Source organism: Fundulus heteroclitus, chromosome 21, assembly GCF_011125445.2.
Source record: "Fundulus heteroclitus isolate FHET01 chromosome 21, MU-UCD_Fhet_4.1, whole genome shotgun sequence".
NCBI lineage: Eukaryota > Metazoa > Chordata > Actinopteri > Cyprinodontiformes > Fundulidae > Fundulus > Fundulus heteroclitus.
The window spans coordinates 4,193,602-4,220,136 of record NC_046381.1 but is presented as its reverse complement, the minus strand read 5'-3'; the positions used below and the strand labels follow the sequence as shown (position 1 = coordinate 4,220,136).

At 38.5% G+C, this 26,535-nt stretch overlaps 1 protein-coding gene across 1 annotated transcript in view; it reads left to right on the top strand.

The window, feature by feature from the left end:
* phex (phosphate regulating endopeptidase homolog, X-linked) overlaps positions 1-26,531 on the top strand; it is a gene marked incomplete at its 3' end in the record, with an annotated part of 36,503 nt that extends 9,972 nt beyond the window's left edge. Inside the window, 13 exon segments of the mRNA XM_036125230.1 lie at positions 944-1,170; positions 15,677-15,745; positions 16,022-16,138; positions 16,268-16,351; positions 16,825-16,967; positions 19,790-19,883; positions 22,466-22,594; positions 22,724-22,825; positions 23,628-23,705; positions 24,269-24,372; positions 24,445-24,503; positions 24,768-24,822; positions 26,507-26,531. Coding sequence (XP_035981123.1) covers positions 944-1,170; positions 15,677-15,745; positions 16,022-16,138; positions 16,268-16,351; positions 16,825-16,967; positions 19,790-19,883; positions 22,466-22,594; positions 22,724-22,825; positions 23,628-23,705; positions 24,269-24,372; positions 24,445-24,503; positions 24,768-24,822; positions 26,507-26,531 — 1,286 coding nt within the window.
* Between the last annotated feature and the right edge of the window lie 4 nt (positions 26,532-26,535).

The window sequence follows — 26,535 nt, the reverse complement described above, 5'->3', positions numbered from 1 at the left end:
CACAGCTCCTGGAAGATGCATCCGCAACTAACTCCCTGAACATGGTCCATTCCAATTGCTTGCCTCCATGTCATGAGGGAGTTATGACATGAGACTCTCCTGGAGATGTGAATTGAAAGTCACTCAAACAGGTTCCTAGGTCTGACATTTCCAGCTCACCCGCACACCATGTGTGGGTTTACCAGATCTGTTCTGCAGCATCCCATGCAGCTGGATCCAACTCACCACTAGGTGGTGTTTGGTTGCCAGCTCTGCCCCTCCCTTCACCTGAAGGTCAAAGACGTAACACAACAGGTTTGAGGATACGACTACTAAACCAATCATCTGCCTTTGGTCTAAGGTGGCCTAGTAGCATGTATGTACACAACCTAGTGCAGATCAATTTTGTGCTCGAACATCAGGTTCTGATCAGGGAGGCTATTCCTCTCAATCACAACCTTCCAGGTAACACCATCTTTGCCCACATGGGGAATGAAGTCACCCACAGATGGCAACACTTCCAGGACACCATCCAGAGTCTGCAAGAAGACCAGGTAATCTGAGCTGCTGTTTGTTGTAAAACCACAGACAACAATCAGTACCTTCCCCCTTGCAACCTTCTTGCTCACCGGGAAAAACTCCAAAATAACGGCACTAAGCTGGATGCTTCTGGGTATGAGTAGGGGAGAGTCCAAGCTCTCTCCAGGACCTGGGTTTCAGAGACTCAGCTGTGTGTTGAGGCAAGTGCAAGTACTTCTAGATAGCACTGCTCAACCTCACATAGCTCTAGTTCCTTACCCACGGGTGAGGTGACATTCCACGTCCCTGCAACCATCAACATTTAGTGTCTCCATTACCTTTGCTAGGGATTGTAGTATGGCTCTCTCAACAACAGTATAAACCGTAGAAGAAATCAAAAGTTCTACACAGTTTAACATTGTACGTCTATGTTTCTTAAACAAAGGCATACTGGAAGAACTGGACACCAGACCAATGCTAAAAATGCTCAAACAGCGTGAGTTTCGGTGGCCCGTGTTGGGGGACGGGCTTGGCGGAGAATACCGGTGGTCAGAGAGCCAGTGGAGTCTATTGAAGACACTGGCAGAGATGAGGAACCAGCATAGTAAGAGCGTCCTGATTCGCCTGTACGTCTCCCCTGATGACAAAAACTCATCACACTACGTCATTAAGGTCAGTTATTCACCAGTCACGGTTGATATGGTCATGGCTCATGTGTTCAACATTTAGATTAGACGTTTTAAGATTATATAAAGAATAGTCATAGATTTTGATTTGTGCACAGTCGCATAGCAACACAATAAGACCCAACTTGTGATTGATACAAGATATGAGATAAACATGAAACCTGTCATCTAAATGACATACTAAATATGCACAGAGAGAAACTACTGCCCATTCTATATCTTTATGTCAATAAAATTGGTTAGGATGATCCAGAACAGTCCAGAAACCACCAAGGCGTAAAGCAACCTTAAAGAGGAAACGACCCGAATCATTGTCCACAGTAAAGCAAATTTCTCCCCGCCACCACCTGAGTGTGCCAAGCAATATCGTGCGCACATGAGACAAAGTTTAGGGACATTGGGTTGAGGAACAAGAACTATCTTTGGATAGTCAAGGAAACTTAAGTACGCTAAACCAACTGCAAAGCACGGTAATGGCAGCATCATACAAAGGACCAGGTTTGCTGAAAAAGCGTCTAGTACATCTGGATTTCTGAAATATTCTCTCTCTCTCTCTTTCTGTTTATACATACATACATACATACATACATACATATATATATATATATATATATATATGTATATATGTATATATGTATATGTATATATATATATATATATATATATATATATGTGTGTGTGTGTGTGTGTGGAAATTGGATTTTGTTTCCTGGGTTTCCATTTACTTGTTTATTAGTATTTTGAGTTTTTTTAAGACTCACTCTAGACACAAACAAAGAAGGTTTTTTTTTTAGACAATGATTTCTTAGATAATGTTTCCATCATTTGCGCCTCACTGAACTTTATGTATTAAGTTATCTGCTTAATTTAAGAAATATATTATTGAGCGTGAATAGACAACAAGCTATTCAGGCTTTATGAAACACTAGACCAGATATTATGTATTTTTATGAAATAAAAACACATAATAATCTTTATGAAATCTTTATGAAAAAATCTTTATGAAATCTTTATGAAAAAGAGACCAAAAATGTAATGCAGCTAACCTTTAGCTGCATTACATTTTTGGTCTCTTTTTATCTTTTATTCACTGTTTATTAGGGTTCCAAGCCCGCAGCGCAGGCGAACGGCTATGCCGTTCGTCTGCTCTGTGAGCAGAGAACCCTATTGTTTTTCTAGTGTTTTTAAATTATTTATTATTATTAGGGTTCCAAGCCCGCAGCGCAGGCGAACGGCTATGCCGTTCGTCTGCTCTGTGAGCAGAGAACCCTATTGTTTTTCTCGTGTTTTTAAATTATTTATTATTATTATTATTATTATTACGGAATTAAAACGCGTTGTGGAGCCCACGAGGATTTGTAACGAATCAATTGGATCAGGTATCTAAGTTTAGAACGTGCGCCCCTACTCAAACCCAGAAATTCAGACCCCTCAACAACTAGGGGGCGCTATAATAAAGGACAATGCGTTTACGCCTGTAACGACCAAACTACTGGTCCTACACTCAAAAACTTGATGGCACTTTGTTTATTGGATGATTCTGCAAAATAAAGTGAATTGGTACACCCTTCGTTTCCCAGCTAGTTTTCGCGCTACATGGCTACAAAGGTTAAACCTTTCTTGTTAAACTCCTCCTACATTTTTTGTGCAATCCGCGCAAAACTGTATATATAAGCGTGTCATGGACAAATAAAAAAAGTTATCGCGGCGGATTTTTGAATTTTGACTTTTTCGAAAAGTAACGCTAAAATAAGTTATTGTTAGCTAGCTAGCTCTAAATGTAATTGCTGATTATTGTAAAACCATAACAGATTTTGACATGTCCTTCATAACCCATAGTCCAAATAAGATTTTGCACATGTGACCCGCATTTGAGGATCGTCCATCACTAGGGGGCGCTGTGATTTCACGAAATCTATTACGCAAGAATGGCTGATCGGATTTTTACAAAACCTTCTTCATTCCCTTCCAGACATTGCCCTTAACTAAAGTATTAAATATGGTATTTATTGAAACAAGGGGGCGGGGCCTATTTCCAAATGTGTGGAAAAACACTTGAAAACTTCAACAATTCACCTAAAATCACTTGTGTGGTGTAACAAGCTCAGATTTTCAGGATGTATTCCTTGAATAAGGTGCAACAATTCTCTCACTGCATGTATTGAGGTTTCTGAAAGTTGCACACTCTGATTTTTTAAAAGTTTGTAAAATGGAGAAATCAATGTATTTTCCACAAATATTGGTCAATGCCAATAAAAATGGCCTCTATCTGTAAAGCACAGCCAGAATAAACATGTCTTTCAGTTTGGTAAAAATCCAGGTATATTTGACCGATTTACAAGAAATTTAAATTTACTTGTAAAGTACTGTAAAGTTTAATGTTTTTTTTTTCTCAGAAACCGTTTCATTAATGACCATATTAAAAATCACGTAGTTAGATAAAGCACTCTTGGACATACGTAAATATTTTCAGAATTTTAGAGCAAACCGTTGAATATTAATAAATTTATGAAGTTCACGCAGAACTGTGAACAGGGCGGCCATTATGCCCATATTTGGGTACATCACCGGAAGTGACGTCACATCCTGTGTTTTTTTCTAAGCGGAGCAGAGACTTGAAATGGGAGGATAGCTTTTAGAGTTTTGAGAAGAACACATAATTTAAAAAATTTAATTGAATATAAAAAAGATCAAGCAGAAGCAAGGAAAGTTATTTAGAAGGCAAAGAAGACAAAATGGAGAGATTTTTGTGATTCAATAGGCAGAACAACCCCTATAGCTTAGGTATGGGGAATGATTAAGAAAATGAAGGAAAATAGACCAGAGAAAACATATCCAGTTCTAAAGCATGAAGATGGAACAGCAGTAACAAATGAAGAAAAACTAGAAGTAATGGCAAGAACATTTGCAAAGATCCATAGTTCAGATAATTTACCAGAAACGGGAAAATTTAGGAGAGAGCAGACAAGAAGGATAAATGATTTTATTTTAAAAGGTGAAACAACTCCAGGAAATGTCATGGATATTTATTTTTCTATGCAAGAAATGAAGAGAGTGATATTTAGATCAGGATTAACAGCACCAGGAAAAGATCAGATATGCTATATTATGTTAAAAACAGCAGAAGCTGTGAGCAACGCTGTGTGGTGCATTTACAGTGCATGGGAAAATTCAAAACTCAAGAAGAAACATGTTTTTGTTCAATTATTTTTAAAATGTTTATATATATATATATATATATATATATATATATATATATATATATATATATATATATATATATATATATATATATATACTTTTTTATTGATTGAAGAAAAACACGTTTTTTGTTGAGTACTGAATTGTCCCATGAACTCTGAATGCACCACAGCTGGACGTAGTTGATTCTTCCTGGCTGATCAGAGGTGTTCTTCAGGCAGAAGATGTGGGAAACCTGTTAAGCAAGAAGTTGAAACATAATCCTGGTGAGTGCTTTTTTTTTTAGGTGTAAACAGTTTATCAATGTTCACGGTTAGACTCTGAGCTGAGGAAATCCTCAGGATTGAGTGAAGGTGATGTGTGATGTTTTGATTAGCTTTATTAAAGAGAAACGTTGTTTTTCTCCCTTTAACAATCCAACACACCTGAAAACGTTTGTCTAAGAGGCGGAGCGCGCTGATTGCGCTCCGCAATTACTGTGCGCAGTTGTCAGCAGAGGCCATCTGCCCGCGCCTGATAAGACATAGTATTAATGACACATCCACAGATGTGCAAATTTCTTTAAAAGGCAGTGTCATAATTTACAAAAAAAAAAAAATGTTTGAAGTGCAGTTGTCTTGTAAACTTTGTTTTTAAAGTTGCTTCTTCTTAAGGTTATCTTAAGTATTTTGCAACTATTGTTGTTTAGATTTTATAAATATTAATTTGCAGGATAATTTAAAGCAGTGTATGGTGTGTAATTATAAGATATGAAATGGTTAAGTTTTTTTTTAGATTTTGTAAATTCAATTCAATTCAATTTTATTTATATAGCGCCAAATTATGAAACATGTCATCTCAAGGCACTTTACAAAGTCAAGTTCAATCATATTATACAGATTGGGTCAGATTATACAGATTGGTCAAAAATGTCCTATATAAGGAAACCAGTTGATTGCATCAAAGTCCCAACAAGCAGCATTCACTCCTGGGGAAGCGTAGAGCCACAGGAAGAGTCATCTGCATTGTACATGGCTTTGCTGCAATCCCTCATACTGAGCAAGCATGAAGCGACAGTGGGAAGAAAAACCACCCATTAGCGGGAAGGAAAAACCTCCGGCAGAACCGGGCTCAGTATGAACGGTCATCTGCCTCGACCGACTGGGGTTTACAGAAGACAGAGCAGAGACACAACAAGAGAGACAAAAAAGCACAGAAGCACACATTGATCCAGTAATCTGTTCTACATTAGATGGTAATAGCGGGTGAGCCGTCTTCTCTGGATGATGTCACAGTTAACAGAACGCCAGACCAGGTGTACCTACTATGAAGATAAAAGAGAGAGAACAGAAAGTTAAAGCAGAAATGACAACACACAATGCATAATTGAAGAACAGTAGAACTCAATAGAGTGAGAAAATTAGATCCTGATATGCTCCAGTAGCCTAAGCCTATAGCAGTAAAACTATAAAGGTAGCTGAGAGTAACATGAGCCACTCTAGTTATAATTTTTGTCAAAAAGAAAAGTTTTAAGCCTAGTCTTAAAAGTAGACAGGGTGTCTGCCTCACGGACCAAAACTGGGAGTTGGTTCCACAGGAGAGGAGCCTGATAGCTAAAGGATCTGCCTCCCATTCTACTTTTAGAGACTCTAGGAACCACCAGCAGACCTGCAGTCTGAGAGCGAAGTGCTCTGTTAGGAACATACGGGGTAATCAGAGCTCTGATATATGATGGAGTTTGATTATTAAGTGCTTTATACGTTAGAAGAAGAATTTTAAATTCTATTCTTGATTTAACAGGAAGCCAATGAAGGGAAGCTAAAATTGGAGAAATATGATCCCTCTTGTTGATTTTCATCAGAACTCTTGCTGCAGCATTTTGGATCAGCTGAAGGCTTTGAACTGCATTTTGTGGACTTCCTGATAGTAAAGAATTACAATAGTCCAGCCTTGAAGTAACAAATGCATGGACCAGTTTTTCAGCATCACTCCTGGACAGAATGTTTCTAATTTTGGCGATACTCCGGAGGTGAAAAAAGGAAACTCTGGAAACCTGTTTAATATGGGATTTAAATTACATGTCTTGGTCAAAAATAACACCAAGATTTTTTACTTTATTACCAGAGGCCAGGTTAATGCCACCCAGATTAAGTGATTGGTTAAGAAGTTTATTTTTTGAGGACTCTGGCCCAAAGATTACAACTTCGGTCTTGTCAGAATTTGTACTTGACAAGCAGAAGAAAAACTTCTAGGTTTATATAATAAGATTTGGAAAGAAGGAAGATTACCTTCGAATTAGAAGGTAGCAATTATTGTGCCAATTATTAAACCAGGAAAGGATCCAACAAACCCTTTAAGTTATAGACCAATTGCACTTACTTCATGTTTAGGAAAGATTATGGAAAGAATGATAACAGAAAGGATTACATATTATGTAGAAAGTAAAAGACTTGTCTTCATGTCAAAGTGGATTCAGAAAAGGAAGTACAATGGATCCAGTTGTGTGTTTGGAATCAGATATTAGAAAAGCTCAGATTAATAGGGAAGTGGTAGTAGCAATATTTTTTGATAATGAGAAGGCATATGACATGGTATGGAAGGATGGGTTGCTTATAAAATTATATAAAATGGGCATAACAGGAAGGGCCTATAATTGGATTGAAGATTTTTTGTTTAATAGAGTTATACAGGTACAGATGGGAGTAACAAAATCTGATAAATATAAAATTGATAATGGAACTCCACAGAAAAGTATTATCAGTCTTTTATTATTCTCAATTGTAAGTAATGAACAACTGATAACAGCTTAATCGGTAAGTGTATCTGTCGCTGCTCCTGCAGTTAATTAATTAATTATTTCCACCTGTGGCCACGTCACCTGTCAGCGTGTATTCCCTCACTGCCAGTAACTTAGCTGATAAACCAAACAGGGATATCCTCATGATTTGCTATTAGCTCAGGCTAATTTAGCATGATGCACTTTTTCTTTTTTTTTTTTTTTAACAATGTTCGGAATGTGAAACAGTGTCCCGCATTTAATGGGTCTGATTCAGAAAAAGTGAAAAAAATTCCACCTGAGCTTTTCTGTAACAAAGAAGGCAGAGCTGCATCGGCTGTCAGTCAATAAGCATAAGCTCCACTTCAGGAGCAGCTGCTCACCAGGACCGCCGTTAAATAAAATCACAAGGATTTTGATGCATGCAAATTATTAAGGAAACTACGTCAAATAAAAAAAATACACTGCAGCTACGATATGGACTGGAGAACGGGAGCAGAAATTGTCAAGTCAAGAGGTGAGTGGACTGTGAAGCAGTTTGGCAACAGTGTGAAGAAAGAACTTGATGCTGCCGAGATGAAAGTTGACCAGGTGATGATGTGGAAAGTGAAGGAGAGGATGGGAGGCTGTCCAGGATGACGCCAAGGCTCTGAACCTGTAAATGAAGAACATTCATTATATATATATATATATATATATATAGATAGATAGATAGATATGGGGAACAGTTCATGGTGGGGGTTTGAGGGTCTCTGTTGATGCTATGGGCTGGGGACATGCAGCGCTGGGATGAAATGTCCTTAATGAAGGGAAGAGGAGCCCCGATGATCCCTTCTGCTGTCCCCACCACTCTTCTCATTTTCCACCAGTCGGAGGTGCTGCCGCCTCCACACCACACAGAGAGACAGCTGGTACGAATGCTCTCTATGGTACTTCTGTAGAAGGTTGTGAGAATGTGTGGGGACAGGTGGGCTCTCCTCATCCTCTGCAGGAAGTACAAGCGCTTCTGTGCCCTCTTCACCAGTGACGTGGTGTTCACAGACCAGGTGAGGTTGACCGTGATGTGCACCCCCAGGAACTTGGTGCTGCTAACCACCTACATACCTGAACTGTTGATGAATTTGCGTCATCTGCGAACTTCATGATGTGATTGGGGGTGAACCTGGGGGTGCAGTCGTGTGTCATCAGAGTAAATAGCAAGGGGCTCCGGATGCAGCCCTGAGGGGAGCCTGTGCTGAGGGTGATGACATCAGAGGTGGTCTGTCAGACCCGGACCGACAGTGCTCAGGAGGTGAGGAAGTGGTGAAGGGGTGTGCTGAAGCCCAGATGTTCCAGTTTTTCCACCAGATGCTGTGGGATTGAATGCTGAAGTCCAGGAACATGCTCAAAGGGGGCGGTGCGTGGGCTTGGAACCCGTTAATAACTGCTTGCAGTTCTAGTTAGGGTTCCAAGCCCGCAGCGCAGGCGAACGGCTATGCCGTTCGTCTGCTCTGTGAGCAGAGAACCCTATTGTTTTTCTAGTGTTTTTAAATTATTTATTATTATTATTATTATTATTACGGGTAATTATTATTCTCCGCTAAAACGCGTTGGGCGGCCCATGCGGATTTGTAACGAATCCATTGAATCAGGTATCCAAGTACAGAATGTGCACCGCTACTCAAACCCAAAAATTCAGACCCCTCAACAACTAGGGGGCGCTATAATAAAGGACAATGCGTTTACGCCTGTAACCACCAAACTACTGGTCCTACACTCAAAAACTTGATGGCACTTTGTTTATTGGATGATTCTGCAAAATAAAGAGAATTGGCACACTCTTCGTTTCCCAGCTAGTTTTCGCGCTACATGGCTACAAAGGTTAAACCTTTCTTGTTAAACTCCTCCAACATTTTTTGTGCAATCCGCACAAAACTTTACATATGAGTGTGTCATGGACAAATAAAAAAAGTTATCGCGGCGGATTTTTGAATTTTTACTTTTTCGAAAAGTAACGCTAAAATAAGTGATTGTTAGCGAGCTAGCTCTAAATGTAATTGCTGATTATTCTAAAACCATAACAGATTTTGACATGTCCTTCATAACCCATAGTCCAAATAAGATTTTGCACATGTGACCCGCATTTGAGGATCGTCCATCACTAGGGGGCGCTGTGATGTCAAGAAATCTACTACGCAAGAATGGCTGATCGGATTTTTACAAAACCTTCTTCATTCCCTTCTAGACATTGCCCTTAACTAAAGTATTAAATATGGTAATGATTGAAACAAGTGGGCGGGGCCTATTTCCAAAAGTGTGAAAAAAACTTGAAAACTTCAAAAATTCACCTAAAATCACTTGTGTGGTGTAACAAGCTCAGATTTTAAGGATGTATTCCTTGAATAAGGCGCAACAATTCTCTCACTGCATGTATTCCAGTTTTTGAAAGTTGCACACTCTGTTTTTTTCAAAGTTTGTAAAATGGAGAAATCAATGTATTTTCCACAAATATTGGTCAATGCCAATAAAAATGGCCTCTATCTGTAAAGCACAGCCAGAATAACCATGTCTTTCAGTTTGATAAAAATCCAGGCGATTTTGACCAATTTACAAGATTTTAAAAATTAATGATACAAGATTATAAAGTTTAATTTTTTCTTTCTCTGAATCCATTTTTTTAATGACCATCAAAAAAATTGTGTGGTTAGATAAAACACTCTTGGACATTCATGAATATTTTCAGAATTTTAGAGCAAACCGTTGATTTAAAATAAATATTTATTTAGATAGTTTGACAAAAACCTATTGTAAAGAGCTTTTCAGAAAATGAAGCAAGGGCTCCATCTCGTGGCTTGTTTTTGCAACTACAACAACTCTTACCATTAATAGTCTAAGTAAGGGGTATTCAATTAAAACTTAGATGTCCACTTTAATAATTTTGTATGTATCCATGTATGTATCCATGTATCCATATCTATACATATCTATACATATATATATATACATATACATATATATATATATATATATATATATATATATATATATATATATATATATATATATATATATATATATATATATATATATATATATATATATATATATATATATATATGATCACTCTTAACAGACTGTTCCTTCAGAGCCAAATCTGCGTGGAGGTCAACTAACTGCAAGCTAACTGACTCAGAAGTAAATCTATGGTTCAGCACTACAATACAAATATACAGTCAGTTTATCAACATCCCACTGTTAATTCTTCTAGTTCAACCATACTACATGTAAATTAAAATTATGACTGTTCATTAATATCAAACTAAACAGTAGACATTTTAAACCTCGTTTACATCTTAGTTAAATAGCTTGAGGCTGTACATGTGTAAATTCCTACGTTGAGCGAGGTACTTGAACCCATCACACACGCAGTATTTGATCCAGTCCGACATTTCTCTGTGTTCAGCGCTGGGTTTCGTCCATACAATGGATGATGGAGAGTATTGGATGTAGAAGGATTTCATGCTCTTTGGTAAGGTGATAACTGTTTTTCATCTCATGATTTACAAAGACTTGAAAGAGGATTAAAAAAACCTATGCTGTAATTTGTTAAATTACAGGTCATAGTTTCATAATTAAAAAGGATTTTATATTTTTGTTTTACATGGGTTAAAGATGATTCCGGTGTTTTGAGTTGGGAAAATTTTTTAAAGTGCATGTAAAACATCGCAATGGAAATGTGAGGAATGAAGAAAAAACAATGCTGTAAAAATTGATAAAGTGAGTTTATTTAGCTGAATGCAATAATAATATTATCGTGTGCAGGCTAGTTTTTTTTGTTGTTGCTGATCAAAAATCTGGATCAGACTACTGGATCAGATTCCATGGATTCTCTCTGAAAGGACATGGCGAGCCTGTGCCCCAAGCAGAACTGAACCTCCATTGACAAACTTCATTCTTCTTACTGACATGAACTTGCCAGTGGTAACAACACAAACCACTGAACAAAGTAAAGAAAAAAAAACAACTGAACTCGCAACATAACTTGACTTGACTGACGACTGAAATATATTATATATAGTCACAGAGGGTGTTGGGGTAGCTGGGGCTGAGTTCTTCCTGAAGTCCACAACCATCTCCACTATTTTTACAGCATTGAGTTCTAAGTTGTTCTCCCTGCACCAGGTCACCAGATGGTCACCCTCCCACCTGTAGGCGGACTCGTCACCATCAGAGATAAATCTCATGAGTGGTGTCGTGCGCAAACTTCAGAAGCTTGACAACCGTTGTTTTCCACCAGTCGGACGTGCTGCCGCCTCGACACCACACAGAGAGACAGCTGGTCAGAATGCTCTCTATGGTACTTGTGTAGAGGGTTGTGAGGATGGGCGGGGGCAGTTGGGCTCTCCTCATCCTCCACAGGAAGTACAAGCGCTTCTGTGCCCTCCTCACCAGATGTGGTGTTCACAGAGCAGGTGAGGTTGTCCGTGATGTGCACCCTGATGAATTTGGTGCTGCTAACCACCTCCACAGCTGAGCTGTTGATGAGTTTGTGTCATCTGCGAACTTCATGATGTGATTGGGGGTGAACCTGGGGGTGCAGTCGTGTGTCATCAGAGTAAACAGCAAGGGGCTCCGGATGCAGCCATGAGGGAAGCCTGTGCTGAGGGTGATGACATCAGAGGTGGTCTGTCAGACCCGGACCGACAGTGGTCAGGAGGTGAGGAAGTGGTGAAGGGGTGTGCTGAAGCCCAGATGTTCCAGTTGTTCCACCAGTTGCTGTGGGATAAGGGTGTTGAACGCTGAAGTCCAGGAACATGCTCAAAGGGGGCGCGGCGTAGGTGGGCTTGGATGAGGGTGTTGAATGCTGAAGTCCAGGAACATGCTCAAAGGGGGCGGTGCGTGGGCTTGGAACCCGTTAATAACTGCTTGCAGTTCTAGTTATTATTATTATTACGGGTAATTATTATTCTCCGCTAAAACGCGTTGGGCGGCCCATGCGGATTTGTAACGAATCCATTGAATCAGGTATCCAAGTACAGAATGTGCACCGCTACTCAAACCCAAAAATTCAGACCCCTCAACAACTAGGGGGCGCTATAATAAAGGACAATGCGTTTACGCCTGTAACCACCAAACTACTGGTCCTACACTCAAAAACTTGATGGCACTTTGTTTATTGGATGATTCTGCAAAATAAAGAGAATTGGCACACTCTTCGTTTCCCAGCTAGTTTTCGCGCTACATGGCTACAAAGGTTAAACCTTTCTTGTTAAACTCCTCCAACATTTTTTGTGCAATCCGCACAATACTTTATATATGAGTGTGTCATGGACAAATAAAAAAAGTTATCGCGGCGGATTTTTGAATTTTGACTTTTTCGAAAAGTAACGCTAAAATAAGTGATTGTTAGCGAGCTAGCTCTAAATGTAATTGCTGATTATTCTAAAACCATAACAGATTTTGACATGTCCTTCATAACCCATAGTCCAAATAAGATTTTGCACATGTGACCCGCATTTGAGGATCGTCCATCACTAGGGGGCGCTGTGATGTCAAGAAATCTACTACGCAAGAATGGCTGATCGGATTTTTACAAAACCTTCTTCATTCCCTTCTAGACATTGCCCTTAACTAAAGTATTAAATATGGTAATGATTGAAACAAGTGGGCGGGGCCTATTTCCAAAAGTGTGAAAAAAACTTGAAAACTTCAAAAATTCACCTAAAATCACTTGTGTGGTGTAACAAGCTCAGATTTTAAGGATGTATTCCTTGAATAAGGTGCAACAATTCTCTCACTGCATGTATTCCAGTGTTTGAAAGTGCCACACTCTGTTTTTTTCAAAGTTTGTAAAATGGAGAAATCAATGTATTTTCCACAAATATTGGTCAATGCCAATAAAAATGGCCTCTATCTGTAAAGCACAGCCAGAATAACCATGTCTTTCAGTTTGATAAAAATCCAGGCGATTTTGACCAATTTACAAGACTTTAAAAATTAATGATACAAGATTATAAAGTTTAATTTTTTCTTTCTCTGAATCCATTTTTTTAATGACCATCAAAAAAATTGTGTGGTTAGATAAAACACTCTTGGACATTCATGAATATTTTCAGAATTTTAGAGCAAACCGTTGATTTAAAATAAATATTTATTTAGATAGTTTGACAAAAACCTATTGTAAAGAGCTTTTCAGAAAATGAAGCAAGGGCTCCATCTCGTGGCTTGTTTTTGCAACTACAACAACTCTTACCATTAATAGTCTAAGTAAGGGGTATTCAATTAAAACTTAGATGTCCACTTTAATAATTTTGTATGTATCCATGTATGTATCCATGTATCCATATCTATACATATCTATACATATATATATATATCTATACATATATATATATATATATATATATATATATATATATATATATATATATATATATATATATATATATATATATATATATATGATCACTCTTAACAGACTGTTCCTTCAGAGCCAAATCTGCGTGGAGGTCAACTAACTGCAAGCTAACTGACTCAGAAGTAAATCTATGGTTCAGCACTGCAATACAAATATACAGTCAGTTTATCAACATCCCACTGTTAATTCTTCTAGTTCAACCATACTACATGTAAATTAAAATTATGACTGTTCATTAATATCAAACTAAACAGTAGACATTTTAAACCTCGTTTACATCTTAGTTAAATAGCTTGAGGCTGTACATGTGTAAATTCCTACGTTGAGCGAGGTACTTGAACCCATCACACACGCAGTATTTGATCCAGTCCGACATTTCTCTGTGTTCAGCGCTGGGTTTCGTCCATACAATGGATGATGGAGAGTATTGGATGTAGAAGGATTTCATGCTCTTTGGTAAGGTGATAACTGTATTTCATCTCATGATTTACAAACACTTGGAAGAGGATTAAAAAAACCTATGCTGTAATTTGTTAAATTACAGGTCATAGTTTCATAATTAAAAAGGATTTTATATTTTTGTTTTACATGGGTTAAAGATGATTCCGGTGTTTTGAGTTGGGAAAATTTTTTAAAGTGCATGTAAAACATCGCAATGGAAATGTGAGGAATGAAGAAAAAACAATGCTGTAAAAATTGATAAAGTGAGTTTATTTAGCTGAATGCGATAATAATATTATCGTGTGCAGGCTAGGTTTTTTTGTTGTTGCTGATCAAAAAGCTGGATCAGACTACTGGATCAGATTCCATGGATTCTCTCTGAAAGGACATGGCGAGCCTGTGCCCCAAGCAGAACTGAACCTCCATTGACAAACTTCATTCTTCTTACTGACATGAACTTGCCAGTGGTAACAACACAAACCACTGAACAAAGAAAAGAAAAAAAACAACTGAACTCGCAACATAACTTGACTTGACTGACGACTGAAATATATTATATATAGTCACAGAGGGTGTTGGGGTAGCTGGGGCTGAGTTCTTCCTGAAGTCCACAACCATCTCCACTATTTTTACAGCGTTGAGTTCTAAGTTGTTCTCCCTGCACCAGGTCACCAGATGGTCACCCTCCCACCTGTAGGCGGACTCGTCACCATCAGAGATAAATCCCATGAGTGGTGTCGTGCGCAAACTTCAGAAGCTTGACAACCGTTGTTTTCCACCAGTCGGACGTGCTGCCGCCTCGACACCACACAGAGAGACAGCTGGTCAGAATGCTCTCTATGGTACTTGTGTAGAGGGTTGTGAGGATGGGCGGGGGCAGTTGGGCTCTCCTCATCCTCCACAGGAAGTACAAGCGCTTCTGTGCCCTCCTCACCAGATGTGGTGTTCACAGAGCAGGTGAGGTTGTCCGTGATGTGCACCCTGATGAATTTGGTGCTGCTAACCACCTCCACAGCTGAGCTGTTGATGAGTTTGTGTCATCTGCGAACTTCATGATGTGATTGGGGGTGAACCTGGGAGTGTAGTCGTGTGTCATCAGAGTAAACAACAGGGGGCTGCAGACGCAGCCCTAGGGGGAGCCCGTGCTGAGGGTGATGACATCAGAGGTGGTCTGTCAGACCCAGACTGACAGCGGTCAGGAGGTGAGGAAGTGTTGAGGGGTGTACTGAAGCCCAGATGTTCCAGTTTTTCCACCAGATGCTGTGGGATGAGGGTGTTGAACGCTAAAGTCCAGGAACATGCTCAATGGGGGCGCAGCGTAGGTGGGCTTGGATGAGGGTGTTGAATGCTGAAGTCCAGGAATATGCTCAAAGGGGGAGGTGCGTGGGCTTGGAACCCGTTAATAACTGCTTGCAGTTCTAGTTGTTGTTGTTTTTTGATGTCATCAACCAGTGTGTTTGAAATAATCCTAAAACTAATGGTATTGAGACTTTGATGCAGACAGGGACTATAAATGATATTCTTGATCTAATAGAGATTATAACTTTTTGGTTCGCTGCATCAATTCTCCTTTTTGTAAAGATCTAGAGTCGGCGCTTCATGATCTAGTTTAACACTTATTTATTGCTGCAGTAAAACTTAGAAAAGCAGAAAAACTCAGAACAACTGAGCAAATATGGTGTCTTTGTGTTCCGGTAGCTCGACCAGGCTTCCTTGTCTTTGTCTTCAAGGGAGGACTACACCACCAACACTTCCTCTGCTCTGGAGGTGAGTTTCCGACTAATCTTCTCTTCATCTTGCAAGTGGTTTACCATTGTCTGCAGCCAAATACATTATTTTTTTTATCATTGTTTCCAATCACCTACTGAGTGATTTTACTCAGTTTATATATGTTGGCAAATGTGTGAAAAGAGGAATCTTAATTCTACAATATAACACTAAGGATGTGCAGATGAATGACTAATAAACTACACCTTTTAAATCCTAAAATTATATTTTTTCCTTCATCTCCCCCTTTGTCTCTGTCTATCCATCTCTCTCCAGAACCGAGCTGCATTGCTGAGTCTGATGGTGGACGTGGCTGTCATGCTGGGCGCCCCAGAGGAAGTAGCACATGTCCAGATGAAAAAGGCTCTTGACTTCGAGACCAAAATTGCTCATGTAAAAACAACATACAACTCAATTAAATACATCTGATATGCATTAGCCCCTTAGCATCTAGCAGTTTTCTGAAAGAAAAAAATAAGTGTTTTTTGTTCTCAAATTTTTCACGGCTTCTTGTATGTGCAGATCCTGATTCCCTATGAAAACCGCACCAGTGAGAACATGTACAACAGATACACACTTTCTCGCTTGCATCGCTCCATGCCACAGGTACACTTACTGGAAACCCCACCAGCAGGACTATTAACCATCCCTTTATTTTGTTCTCCATTGCTCTTTTAAAGAGTGCAATAGAATTAGTATGGAGCAAAAAAGATGTTTGTTCCAAGTTTTTTCATTACTGTTCCTTTGAACTTCTGTCATCACAAAACACAAAAAAATTACATGATTTTTTGTTCTTTTTTTTACTCTTTGATTGCAGACTTATGTAATAAAAGTCTCTCTCACTTTGTAGAAAAAAAACAGAAGGTTTTCAGGGTAAACTACTCGAGCTTGAGAGTTGCAAAAATTGGCTGAAATGAGGCTGTAATTTATAGCGTTCTTTATTTAGCTAACATTCCTTAATAGAGACAATGATGGTGTTGTTTCCTGTCTTTAAATCTGGGTCCTTTCTTTGTAGTTTTCTTTTTTCCTACCACTGCACTTATGGTATAACCAATGTTTGTGTGTTCTTGTGTTTCTAGTTTGACTGGCTTAGTTTTGTGAAAGCAGTGGTGGAGTCTAAAGATGATCCAAGTCTAATTATTTCCTCCTCTGAGCCCGTCATTGTCAGAACCCCAAAGTATTTCAAGGACCTCATGAAGCTCATCAACAGCACAGACTCCAGGTACCAACACCTGAGAAACATGGGAGACATGTCATTGTCTTAACATGTTATTTCAAGAGTTAATTAGCATTCCGTAGGCTACCCAAGGGCAACTCCAACTTAAGTAGGTTTTACAACCATGGAAATGAATTTAATTAAACTTGTGATTGTGCAGAATGCAAACACAGCTAATTAAATCTCAGTGTGGAAAAAAGTGCACATATATTTAAAAAGCAGCTTGTTTCTGTTTTTAGAGGCAAAACTGTTGTAGTACTACAGCTTAAATAAGGATGCAGTGTTGATGCCCATCTAAACCAGCAGCGGATTCATTTACAGACCGAATGTGCACCTTGGTTCATAGACAGACCTGTAAAATATAGATTCCTGGGGATCTCAGTGAGGGCAATACCGCTACATTATAGAAGCTAGCATAAGGGGAGGTTTCTTCTTTTTAATACCTGTTATTTATTTCAAACATAATGATGCTGGCTCTAAGAGCAAAGTGTTAAAGTAAAGGCAAAGATAATAATAAATAAAAGAAATAAGAACCAAACAAGCAGAAAAAAAGAAGCTTTATGAGGTTTTAGCTTAGCATCATTAGCATATTCCTAGCTAGGTGCGCCGCTAATACGTCATTTTGAAAGATAATTTCAGAAGCACAGACGAATATTAAATGCTGTACAATAATCTGTGATTTTATCTGCAAAATCTAACGCTGAAAGATTTATAAACATCCAGCATTTAATTCAAGAACATCTATTTAGGTGGGGCAAATAATTATGATAATAATAATAAACCTTATTTATATAGCAACTTCCAACAAAGCCTGGCATTGACCAAAGTAATTTACAAAATAAAACAGATAAATACAGTGCACAAAAGAACAGTGCCAGATTGAATACAACCACAATAAATAAGACAAAATAATATAAACGTACTAAAAGTTAAACATCAAAAGCCCTTTTAAATAAATTAACAAGACCAGGTCAGAGATGGCACGGAGCTGAAAGGAAAGACTATTCCAGGCTGTTAGACCAGCAACAGAAAAGGACCAGTCCTCCCATTTCTTGCACCTAGAATGAGGCACCTCTAGCAGATTTTTATCAGAAGACCGTAATGTTCTGCTGAGTAGGTGGATTTATCAAAAGTTCAGAAATGTTGGCAGGTGCAAGGCCATTCAAAGCAAGGATCTCAAATGACGAAATTCACTGCCATAAAAAGTATTCCCTCCTTACAGATATTGCTGTTTTGGTGCTTTACATCATGAAACAAATTTAAATAAATAAGTGGTTTAACGAAATAATTCAGTTTCCAAATAATGATTTAATTTATTAAGGGGTTTATTAAATAAACCACTGGCCCTATGTGAAAAATTCATAATTGGCCCATAAACTTACTAGCTGGTTGTGCAGCAACAACTACCATCATGTGCTGCAATTTTGGCCCACTCTTTCTTGAATAATTATTTTAATTCTGCCGTATTTAAGGTTTTTCAAGCACAAACGACCTGTTTAAAATCAAGCCACAGCATCTAAACTAGATACAAATGGAGACTTTGACTAGGCCACCTCCACGCCTTTATTATTCTTTGAGTCGTTTAAAGTTGAGCTTGCTAGTATGCATTGGATTATTTTCCTGCTGCATTTCCAAGGTTTTATTAAGCCTATAAAGCTTCTGGATTTTCACACGAGGGCAAAACTCTTGGATCTATCAATTACAGCAAGTTGTCCAGGTCCTGAAGAAGGAATACAGCCCCGGATCGCCACACTGCCACAACCATCTCAAACCGGCTGGATCGCTCAATGTGCTCTTGACATAATTTTGGTAGAGCTGCCAGTCCTGGGAAGGTTCTCCATTGATCCATCTTTTCTCCATTGGTGGATAATTGCTCTCACTGTGGTTTGCTGGAGCCCAAAAGCTGTAGAAATGGCTTTGTTAAATGTTTTAAATGGTAAATGGCTTGCACTTGTATAGCGCTTTAACTAGTCTGATGACCTCCAAAGCGCTTCACACTACAGTTTAGTCATTCCCCCATTCACACACTTTAAAATTATTTCTGTATTTTAGTTTATATCAATTCAATTACATTTTATTTATATATCGCCAATTCACAACATTTCAGCTCAAAGCACTTTATAAAGCCAAATTCAATCATATCATCCAGACAGATATGTCAAAAGGTTTCTTATCTTAGGAAACCCAGCATTGTCAAAAGCTTTGCAGCAATTCCTCATACTGAGCATGCATGAAGCGACAGTGGAGAGGAAAACTCCCCTTTAACAGCAATAAACCTCCAGCTGAATCAGGCTCGGTGTCATCTGCCTTGACCGACTGAGGGTTAGAGAAGAGAATTTTTACCTCTTTTACAGGTCAGGTGTCTAAAAAAATTGTCTAAATAATGCGGTCAATCACAAATATGCAATTTGACGTGAAGGGCAAATATATTTTCATGTACGGGATCAGGATGTTTAGGATAGATTTTTACCCTTTAAACGTATCCTCGTTTGAAAACTGTGAAATTTTAGATTCAGTCAGACATCTCTGCTTAAGATTAACACAGTTAGTATAATTTGTTTAATGGTCTGAAACCTTTTTCATAAGACTGGACCTGCATAAAAGAGTACAGATGGTAGAGCGGGGAAGGCAGGCATGCCTATAGCCTCACTGTAAACTTGATCAAAACTGAAGTTGTTATGCCCACTGTTGTTAAGCTGTGTGAGTGTATGCACAAAAAGGCAGCAGAGCCAACCCACATGGCCCTGAGGGGTCCATTTTCTTCTAAGTAGTGTTTTTCATAATTAATGTTGAATTCAGGCTTCATTAATCTTTCTCTGTCTCTTTAGGACGGTAGCTAACTACATCCAGTGGAGGACAGTTTTTTCCAAGATCACCACTCTGAGCCGTCGCTTTCTCTACAGATACCTCGACTTTGCTCGGGTTTGTACTCTCACACCTCTGTGAATTTACTCAAGGGGGTAGGTTAGTTGGATAGTAAACCAGCATTTTTTTTTTTTTTTTATTTTGCAGGAAAATATTTTGCAGTCATGAAATAGTGATGTGGGTCAGGGCAGGTGTTGACAGTTACAGTCCTTGAACACTGGTATCTTTAATTTTTTTTTTTTAGACGATTTTCTGATTGAACAAAGCTGTTTAAAAGAACCGGGTCATTGGCAGCGTCCTGTAGAACTTCATGGTAGAATGACAGAAACCGCCATGACACCACCCCAGCTGACATGTTGCAAAATACTGATTTCATGCAAGCCTGGAGATTTTTTGGGCTGACTTATTTTTTTTTTCAGTTGTTGTACTACATTTCGATTTTTTGTTCATTAAAGCTCTAATTTAATTGAGGCTCCATCATCCTTCCAGTTAACCATGTCTAGCATAATGCAATAACAGAACCCCATCTACAGATGGCGCTGTTTGTCTGGTCAGTAGCTGGTTATGCAGCTATCATTTAAACTGAAAGGATTTTTTTTGGAACCACATATCAAAGATGAGCTTTGGGTTGATATGTTTCCACCACTCATTAACTTTTCATACCAGCTTAACCGATGCAGGGTTGCAGGGGGATGATAGGGCTTTTCTCCAACAATAAAGCGATGGCAGAAAATGCAGCTGCATAAGTTGCAACAAGAAATAATTTTGTTTCAGTTTAATTATGGCCTCAGACTCCATCGATATTGAAAGTAATGATTGAAAGTAATAAAAGCAAAGGAAAGGATGCACAGCTGCAACCTAACCAGGACCTTATAAACACCAAATATGTGGCCGTGAAAATCAACAACACTACTACATAACCTTAGAAAAGTTTCCACGCTCCCTAACCTTTTTTCTAAAAACGAAATACTTTTTTCCAAACAAAAACATCTATCCAATTAGGATTGTATATTACAGACAAACGAATAATCATAATTGTAATGTAGAAGAAAACTGATACAAATTAGAATCTAAAAATGGGCATCAATATTTTTCTCAGCTCCCATGAGTTCATAGCTGGTAAAAAAAAAAAAACTTAAGTTGAAATTTCTTTTGGGTATGTCTCTACCAGCTTTAAACAGATTTAATTTTTTGCTCAATCTCTGCAAAACATCCTTAAACCCAATCTGATTGGACAAAGAGTCAAGAATGTGGCCAAGTCTTGCCACAGGTTAGGGTTAGGATTGCCAAAACATTGACATTACAAAGTGTTGTATTTATATAAGCAGAGTACAGGCAGGGGTAATAATGTTAGGTAATCAGCAGAGCATCAGTTGGTGTTGCACAATGAGGAATATGTCTGTTTGGGGACTGGAGAGTATTGTTTGTCTCCATCAGTGCTGGTCTCCTTGCACCTGTGGTGCTCCCTGAGTGCTTTAAATAAAAAATGAAAGCTGTCAAGAGATGAGCAACAAGACAAAAATAAATTAGGAAAAACTAATCACATGCTAACAACACCACAGAGGGTTTTACAAACCGTGCTTCAACACATCATGAGATAAAGCTCAACACGCATCTCCTGTAAATGAAACTATGGCAGATATTAGACAGAATCAATCATGTTAACTGTGGGTTATACTGTTACATCTACTTTGTGAATTTTGGGTAAATCACGCAGACTTGGAGTGGCCTCAGCCGGGTACCAAGGTGATTGACTCTAACACTTAAAATGTTTCTAAATATCTGACGTCTGTACTCAGTCCTTTACTTGGAAGCTCAGAACACCACATACAGAAAACCAGATAAGGTGAAGGACGTCATCATGGAGACTGAAGAAACTATGGTCTCTTTTGATGTCACATCACCATGTTGGGAGTTAGCTTTGGACTTTGACTGGGCCATTTTATGCAATGATCTAAATCAATCCATCATCGCCTTAACTGTATGTTCTGGGTTGGTCCTCTGCTAGAAAGCTAACCTAGCATGCCAGTCTCTAGTATTTTGCAGATTCTACAGGTGCTCCTCAAGGATTGTCCTGTATTTAGTTTCATCCACACTCTCCTAAGAATGACCACAGCATGATGATGCCATCACCTCGTTTCACCCTGGGGGTCATTTCTTCTGTCTCATCTTTCCCTATATATATATGGCTCGTTTCAAACTGCAGACAAAACATCTTATGGCTTTCTCTCATCCATGGCTGTCTCCACGCTATTCTCAAATAAAGTTCATAATTAGGTCAGGATTACAACCATAACAGTGTTCCTGGTAGAAGATTATACCTCCTTTAGACTCACCGTGCACCTTTTTGGTGTTTTTCTGATTAACGCTCTATGATTACGTGACTTTTGACGTTAGTTGCTCTGGAGGTTATTTTGGGAAATCAGAGTAAGCGGGGCTCATTACATGTTCACACAACATGCCTAGCAGAAGAAGCGCTAAAAAGCATGTATGTGTTTACTTTATTTCAACACCTTGTGTCGTCCTCCTTTCAACCAAGCCGAGCTGCTGCTTTCTGAACTCTATTTAGAAGTAAAGCTGAGCGTCTTAAATGGGAGAAATGTAAACTTGTACCTCCGACTCTTGCACCCCCCCACCAGGTCACCACAGGAACTACCTCTCTGACTCCACGCTGGGATAAGTGCGTTAACTACGTTGAGAACTCCCTGGTTTATGCCACCGGGCGCCTCTTTGTCGACACACACTTCCAGGAGGACAAGAAACACATGGTTCCTCATCTCTTTAACTTGTTTTACAAATATATTTAGGGTCTCTTTATGGGATGCAGTGATAAGTTGTGCTTTTTATTATATATATTTTAATTTTCTCCATTGCAAATGAACGGCTGCACATCTCAGATGGAAGAGCTAATTGAGGGGATTCGGTGGGCCTTCATCGACATGCTGGAGAAGGAAAATGATTGGATGGATCAAGTAACAAAAAAGAGAGCCATTGAAAAGGTAAGATGAATTTAACTTAAACTGTTTGAGTCCAGAGATGCCTTTTAAATGGTTAAGATGTCTTGTGACTTATTTGATTGGATGCTTTTGGTCATTGTCTGTTTGGAAGAAACATTGGTACCCAAGCTTTAACTTCCTGGCTGACGTCTTAAGCTTTAATATTTCCACATGAAGGATGCTGTGGGACGGTGATGCTTTCCTATTGTTATCTACAACATGGTACACTATAGTCATTTTAATTAAACCTCGGGGATCTGGGTCGACTTGTGCAGCAGGTTCCTCATACATCTCTTCTAAAACATGTGATTAAACTAGTTGGTTCCAGGTTAAAAGAGCAAATGGGTTGTAATTATAGCCAGTACATTCATCTAGATAACTTTTATGAAATGATTTCTGCTGTGGTGCTACTGAGCACAGTACATTTTACCCAGATTCAGAAAGTTTTCTTTCTATTAAATGTAATATGATTTTGACTACTTGGTTAACTAAATTCAAGCAGTTTGTTTATTACTCTTCTCTTTTTCAAAATCAGAAGTTTTATATATCTATAATTCGATCCAAAAACCTCTTTCTGATGTTTAAACCATAGCATTTTTTTAGTTTCATTATTGAATTATATTCATTGATTTCATTTTTAACCAATTGCAATTTACAATAATATTAAAATGTCATTTGAATGAGGCGTTCCTATTTTTAAAGATCTGTCAATTATTACATTATTCATCCTAAAAGTCAGTCAATCAGAGTTTACTACATCCTTTTATAGGTAAAGATGTTTAAAGGCTTGTGTTTCTCTCTCAAGGCTCACGCAGTCCTGGCTAAGGTTGGCTACCCGGAGTTTATTTTGAATGATACCTACCTCACAGAAGATTTGAAACCGGTTTGTATTGCACAAATTAATCATGGATAATTAAGAAGATCATTTTTAAATGTTTACCACAAATAATGGGCTATACTGGTTAAATAAATTCTTGGCTGACAGCGACTACTTTGTGTTATTTGGTAGTTACAGATTAAAGCAAACAGGAGATCAAATGGAGTTCCTCAAGGCTCCATCCTCGGACAACTTTTATTTTAAATGGCTTCATGCTCCTGCTAGCTCAAATTTGAAAGTTAAGAAACATCTCTTGCAATACCTAAACTAATGACCAAAATCATGACCACATTTCCTTACAGTCACTGATTATGTGTGTCCACATCAGCGAGCACATGGGTCTACATTTGATCTGGTTTGAAAAAGAACAAATTTGTTGTTTTTGGTCCCAAAACATTAAAGTTAGACATCAGCAGCCAACCAGACTCAATAATATTAGAAACCACAAAGTAAATCAAGAATCTAGGATGAGTTATGGCCTGAATCTCACCCCGCTAAGCTTCCTTTGTCTTTTATGTTTTACTTTGCAAAATATTAACAATCTCTATTTGCATTTGGGTCTGTTTCAGCTGAAGTTCAATGAAAAGGATTACTATGGTAACGTTATGCAGACACTGAAATTCATTGCCCAGTCGGATGTCTCCTGGCTTCGAAGGAGCGTCCCACGCACAGAGTGAGTCTCTATTAGCAACGTGGATTTTTAGTTGTGTTATATCCCGGCTGACACTTTGTTTTCCTTTTTCAGATGGTTTACAAACCCAACGACCGTGAATGCCTTTTACAGCTCATCCACAAATCAAATCAGTAAGATGTGGCTAAAGAAACGTGCTTATTAGGGTAGATATTTGTCTCACCGTACACTCGTCCTGACAGGCAGTAAATAAGGCTCCAGACCATGTTAAATAAAAAGAGAGTTAACTGGTTGTAGCTGTATCATTTTCCTGTATTTGATAGGTCTCTATAATATAGGTGAAGCTGATATGACTTTAAACATTTTCAGAGCCTGTCTGGACAAAATCACAGACACAAAAGTGTTTATAAAAATGCATTTTTATATTCTTTTGGCAGGATTCCCTGCTGGGGAGCTTCAAAAGCCCTTCTTCTGGGGAAGGGAGTATCCAAGGTGAGGTTAAATAAATCTGACATGTTCTGCTTTGCGGACCACGGAATCGCCTCCTCCTGCTGTACTCAGTAGAAATAATTGCTGGATTTTTATGGCGTGAGCTCCTAATAGAAAATCTGACCTGTCCAGAGTGCAGAAGCTCATACTATCAGCAGCACAGAGCTTAAAATGTCAGTTTGAAAAAAGAAAAAGCCTCCTTAACATCCTTTTGTTCAAGTAGTAAAATACTGTTATTTATATTAGGTTTGAAAGCTCATTTAGGTACACTTTCTCTTTAATAAGATTGATGGGATATTCTGGCAGTTGTTTTAAAATGTCTGAATTATTGGTCTGAAGTCCTGGAGAGTAGCTACTTAGTTGTAGCCATTTCCTGATTTATGATGATCTACATATATCTGCCTTACCTAACTGGCATGCTGTCTTGTTTTTCCCGTTTTTAATACAAAATGAGATGTGTTGAATAGAAAAATGCTTCAGTTGTGTTGAGCTATCAGTAATAGTGACACTGCCGATTTTATGAGACTAGGGTGGGATTGTTTTATTTTTCAGAGGGAGAATATGTTACTGCAATGAAGGATCATCTATTTTACGGTGTTTGTGAAAATAGTATTTTTGGGGGGCCAATAACTGTAAAGGGCTTCTGTTTAACATTTTTTGTAACGTCTTTAGAAAGTGCGTTTCAAAGAGTGAAGCTTGTTACATACCCCGCGATGAATGAGAAATTTGTTCTTGTCGTTGGCGTGGTAACAACAAGTAAAAAGTTTCGTTTTGGCTCCGATTATATATACTTTGTGAGAAAGTCAGCTGCAGAAGGCTAGGACTTTAGCATGCCTCACACCAGCACTCTAAGGCTGTGGAAATTTGACAGACAACACCACAATGTCAGATACGACAGGTAGAGGAGAATGAGAACAAAATGTTTAAACCTTCTTGCTTTTGATGATGGATGAAGATCAATTGAAGGAGTAGTGGGGGGGGGGGGGTTCAGGCAATGCGCACAGAGAAGAGCAACCATGTACACAGGAGTACCTCACAGTGTGCTCTGGCACTACTTAAAAAGGATAATAGAATTAGCACTGAAAACCTGCAGCCATTTAATTATTTATTATTTAATTATTTAGGTGACTGCTCAGTACCACCAGAGCTGAACAGGCGAATACAGTGTTTAGTTCAACAGATGCATTAAATGTTTATGCTTTTCCAACTTTATTACACCCATCTAAATCCTGACCAATCACAATCACACCCTGTTTAGAAATAGTTTTGCCCAGACGCTGTCGAGAACAAGCAGAGAGAACTCAAGAATACATTTCCTGTTGAGTATGTAATAGCCGTAACGCTAGCAGCATGTCTAACTAGGAACATGCTGTGATCTTAAAAACACTTCCAAAAAAAACTCTTGTTTTTTTTTGTACTTGTACTGTAGGCTTAATTTTAGCCAATGATTCTCAATTTTGGACTTTAGATTAACTAAATAACCGGTATTGAAAAAAAATCTCCACATGCTAGCTTGTTTTATTTAGCTTAATCTTTAGCATGATGGCTGAAATTAAATTATGTTCACGTTTTACAACTTTTTATTTTGTCTAAACACATTCTTTTCCTGCTGCTCCGTTTAAATCTGTTATTTATCCACATTGTTCTTGAACTCGATGCTAAATGATGCTCTCCGTGTGGTTTCTAGATCATTAAGTTACGGTGCCATCGGAGTGG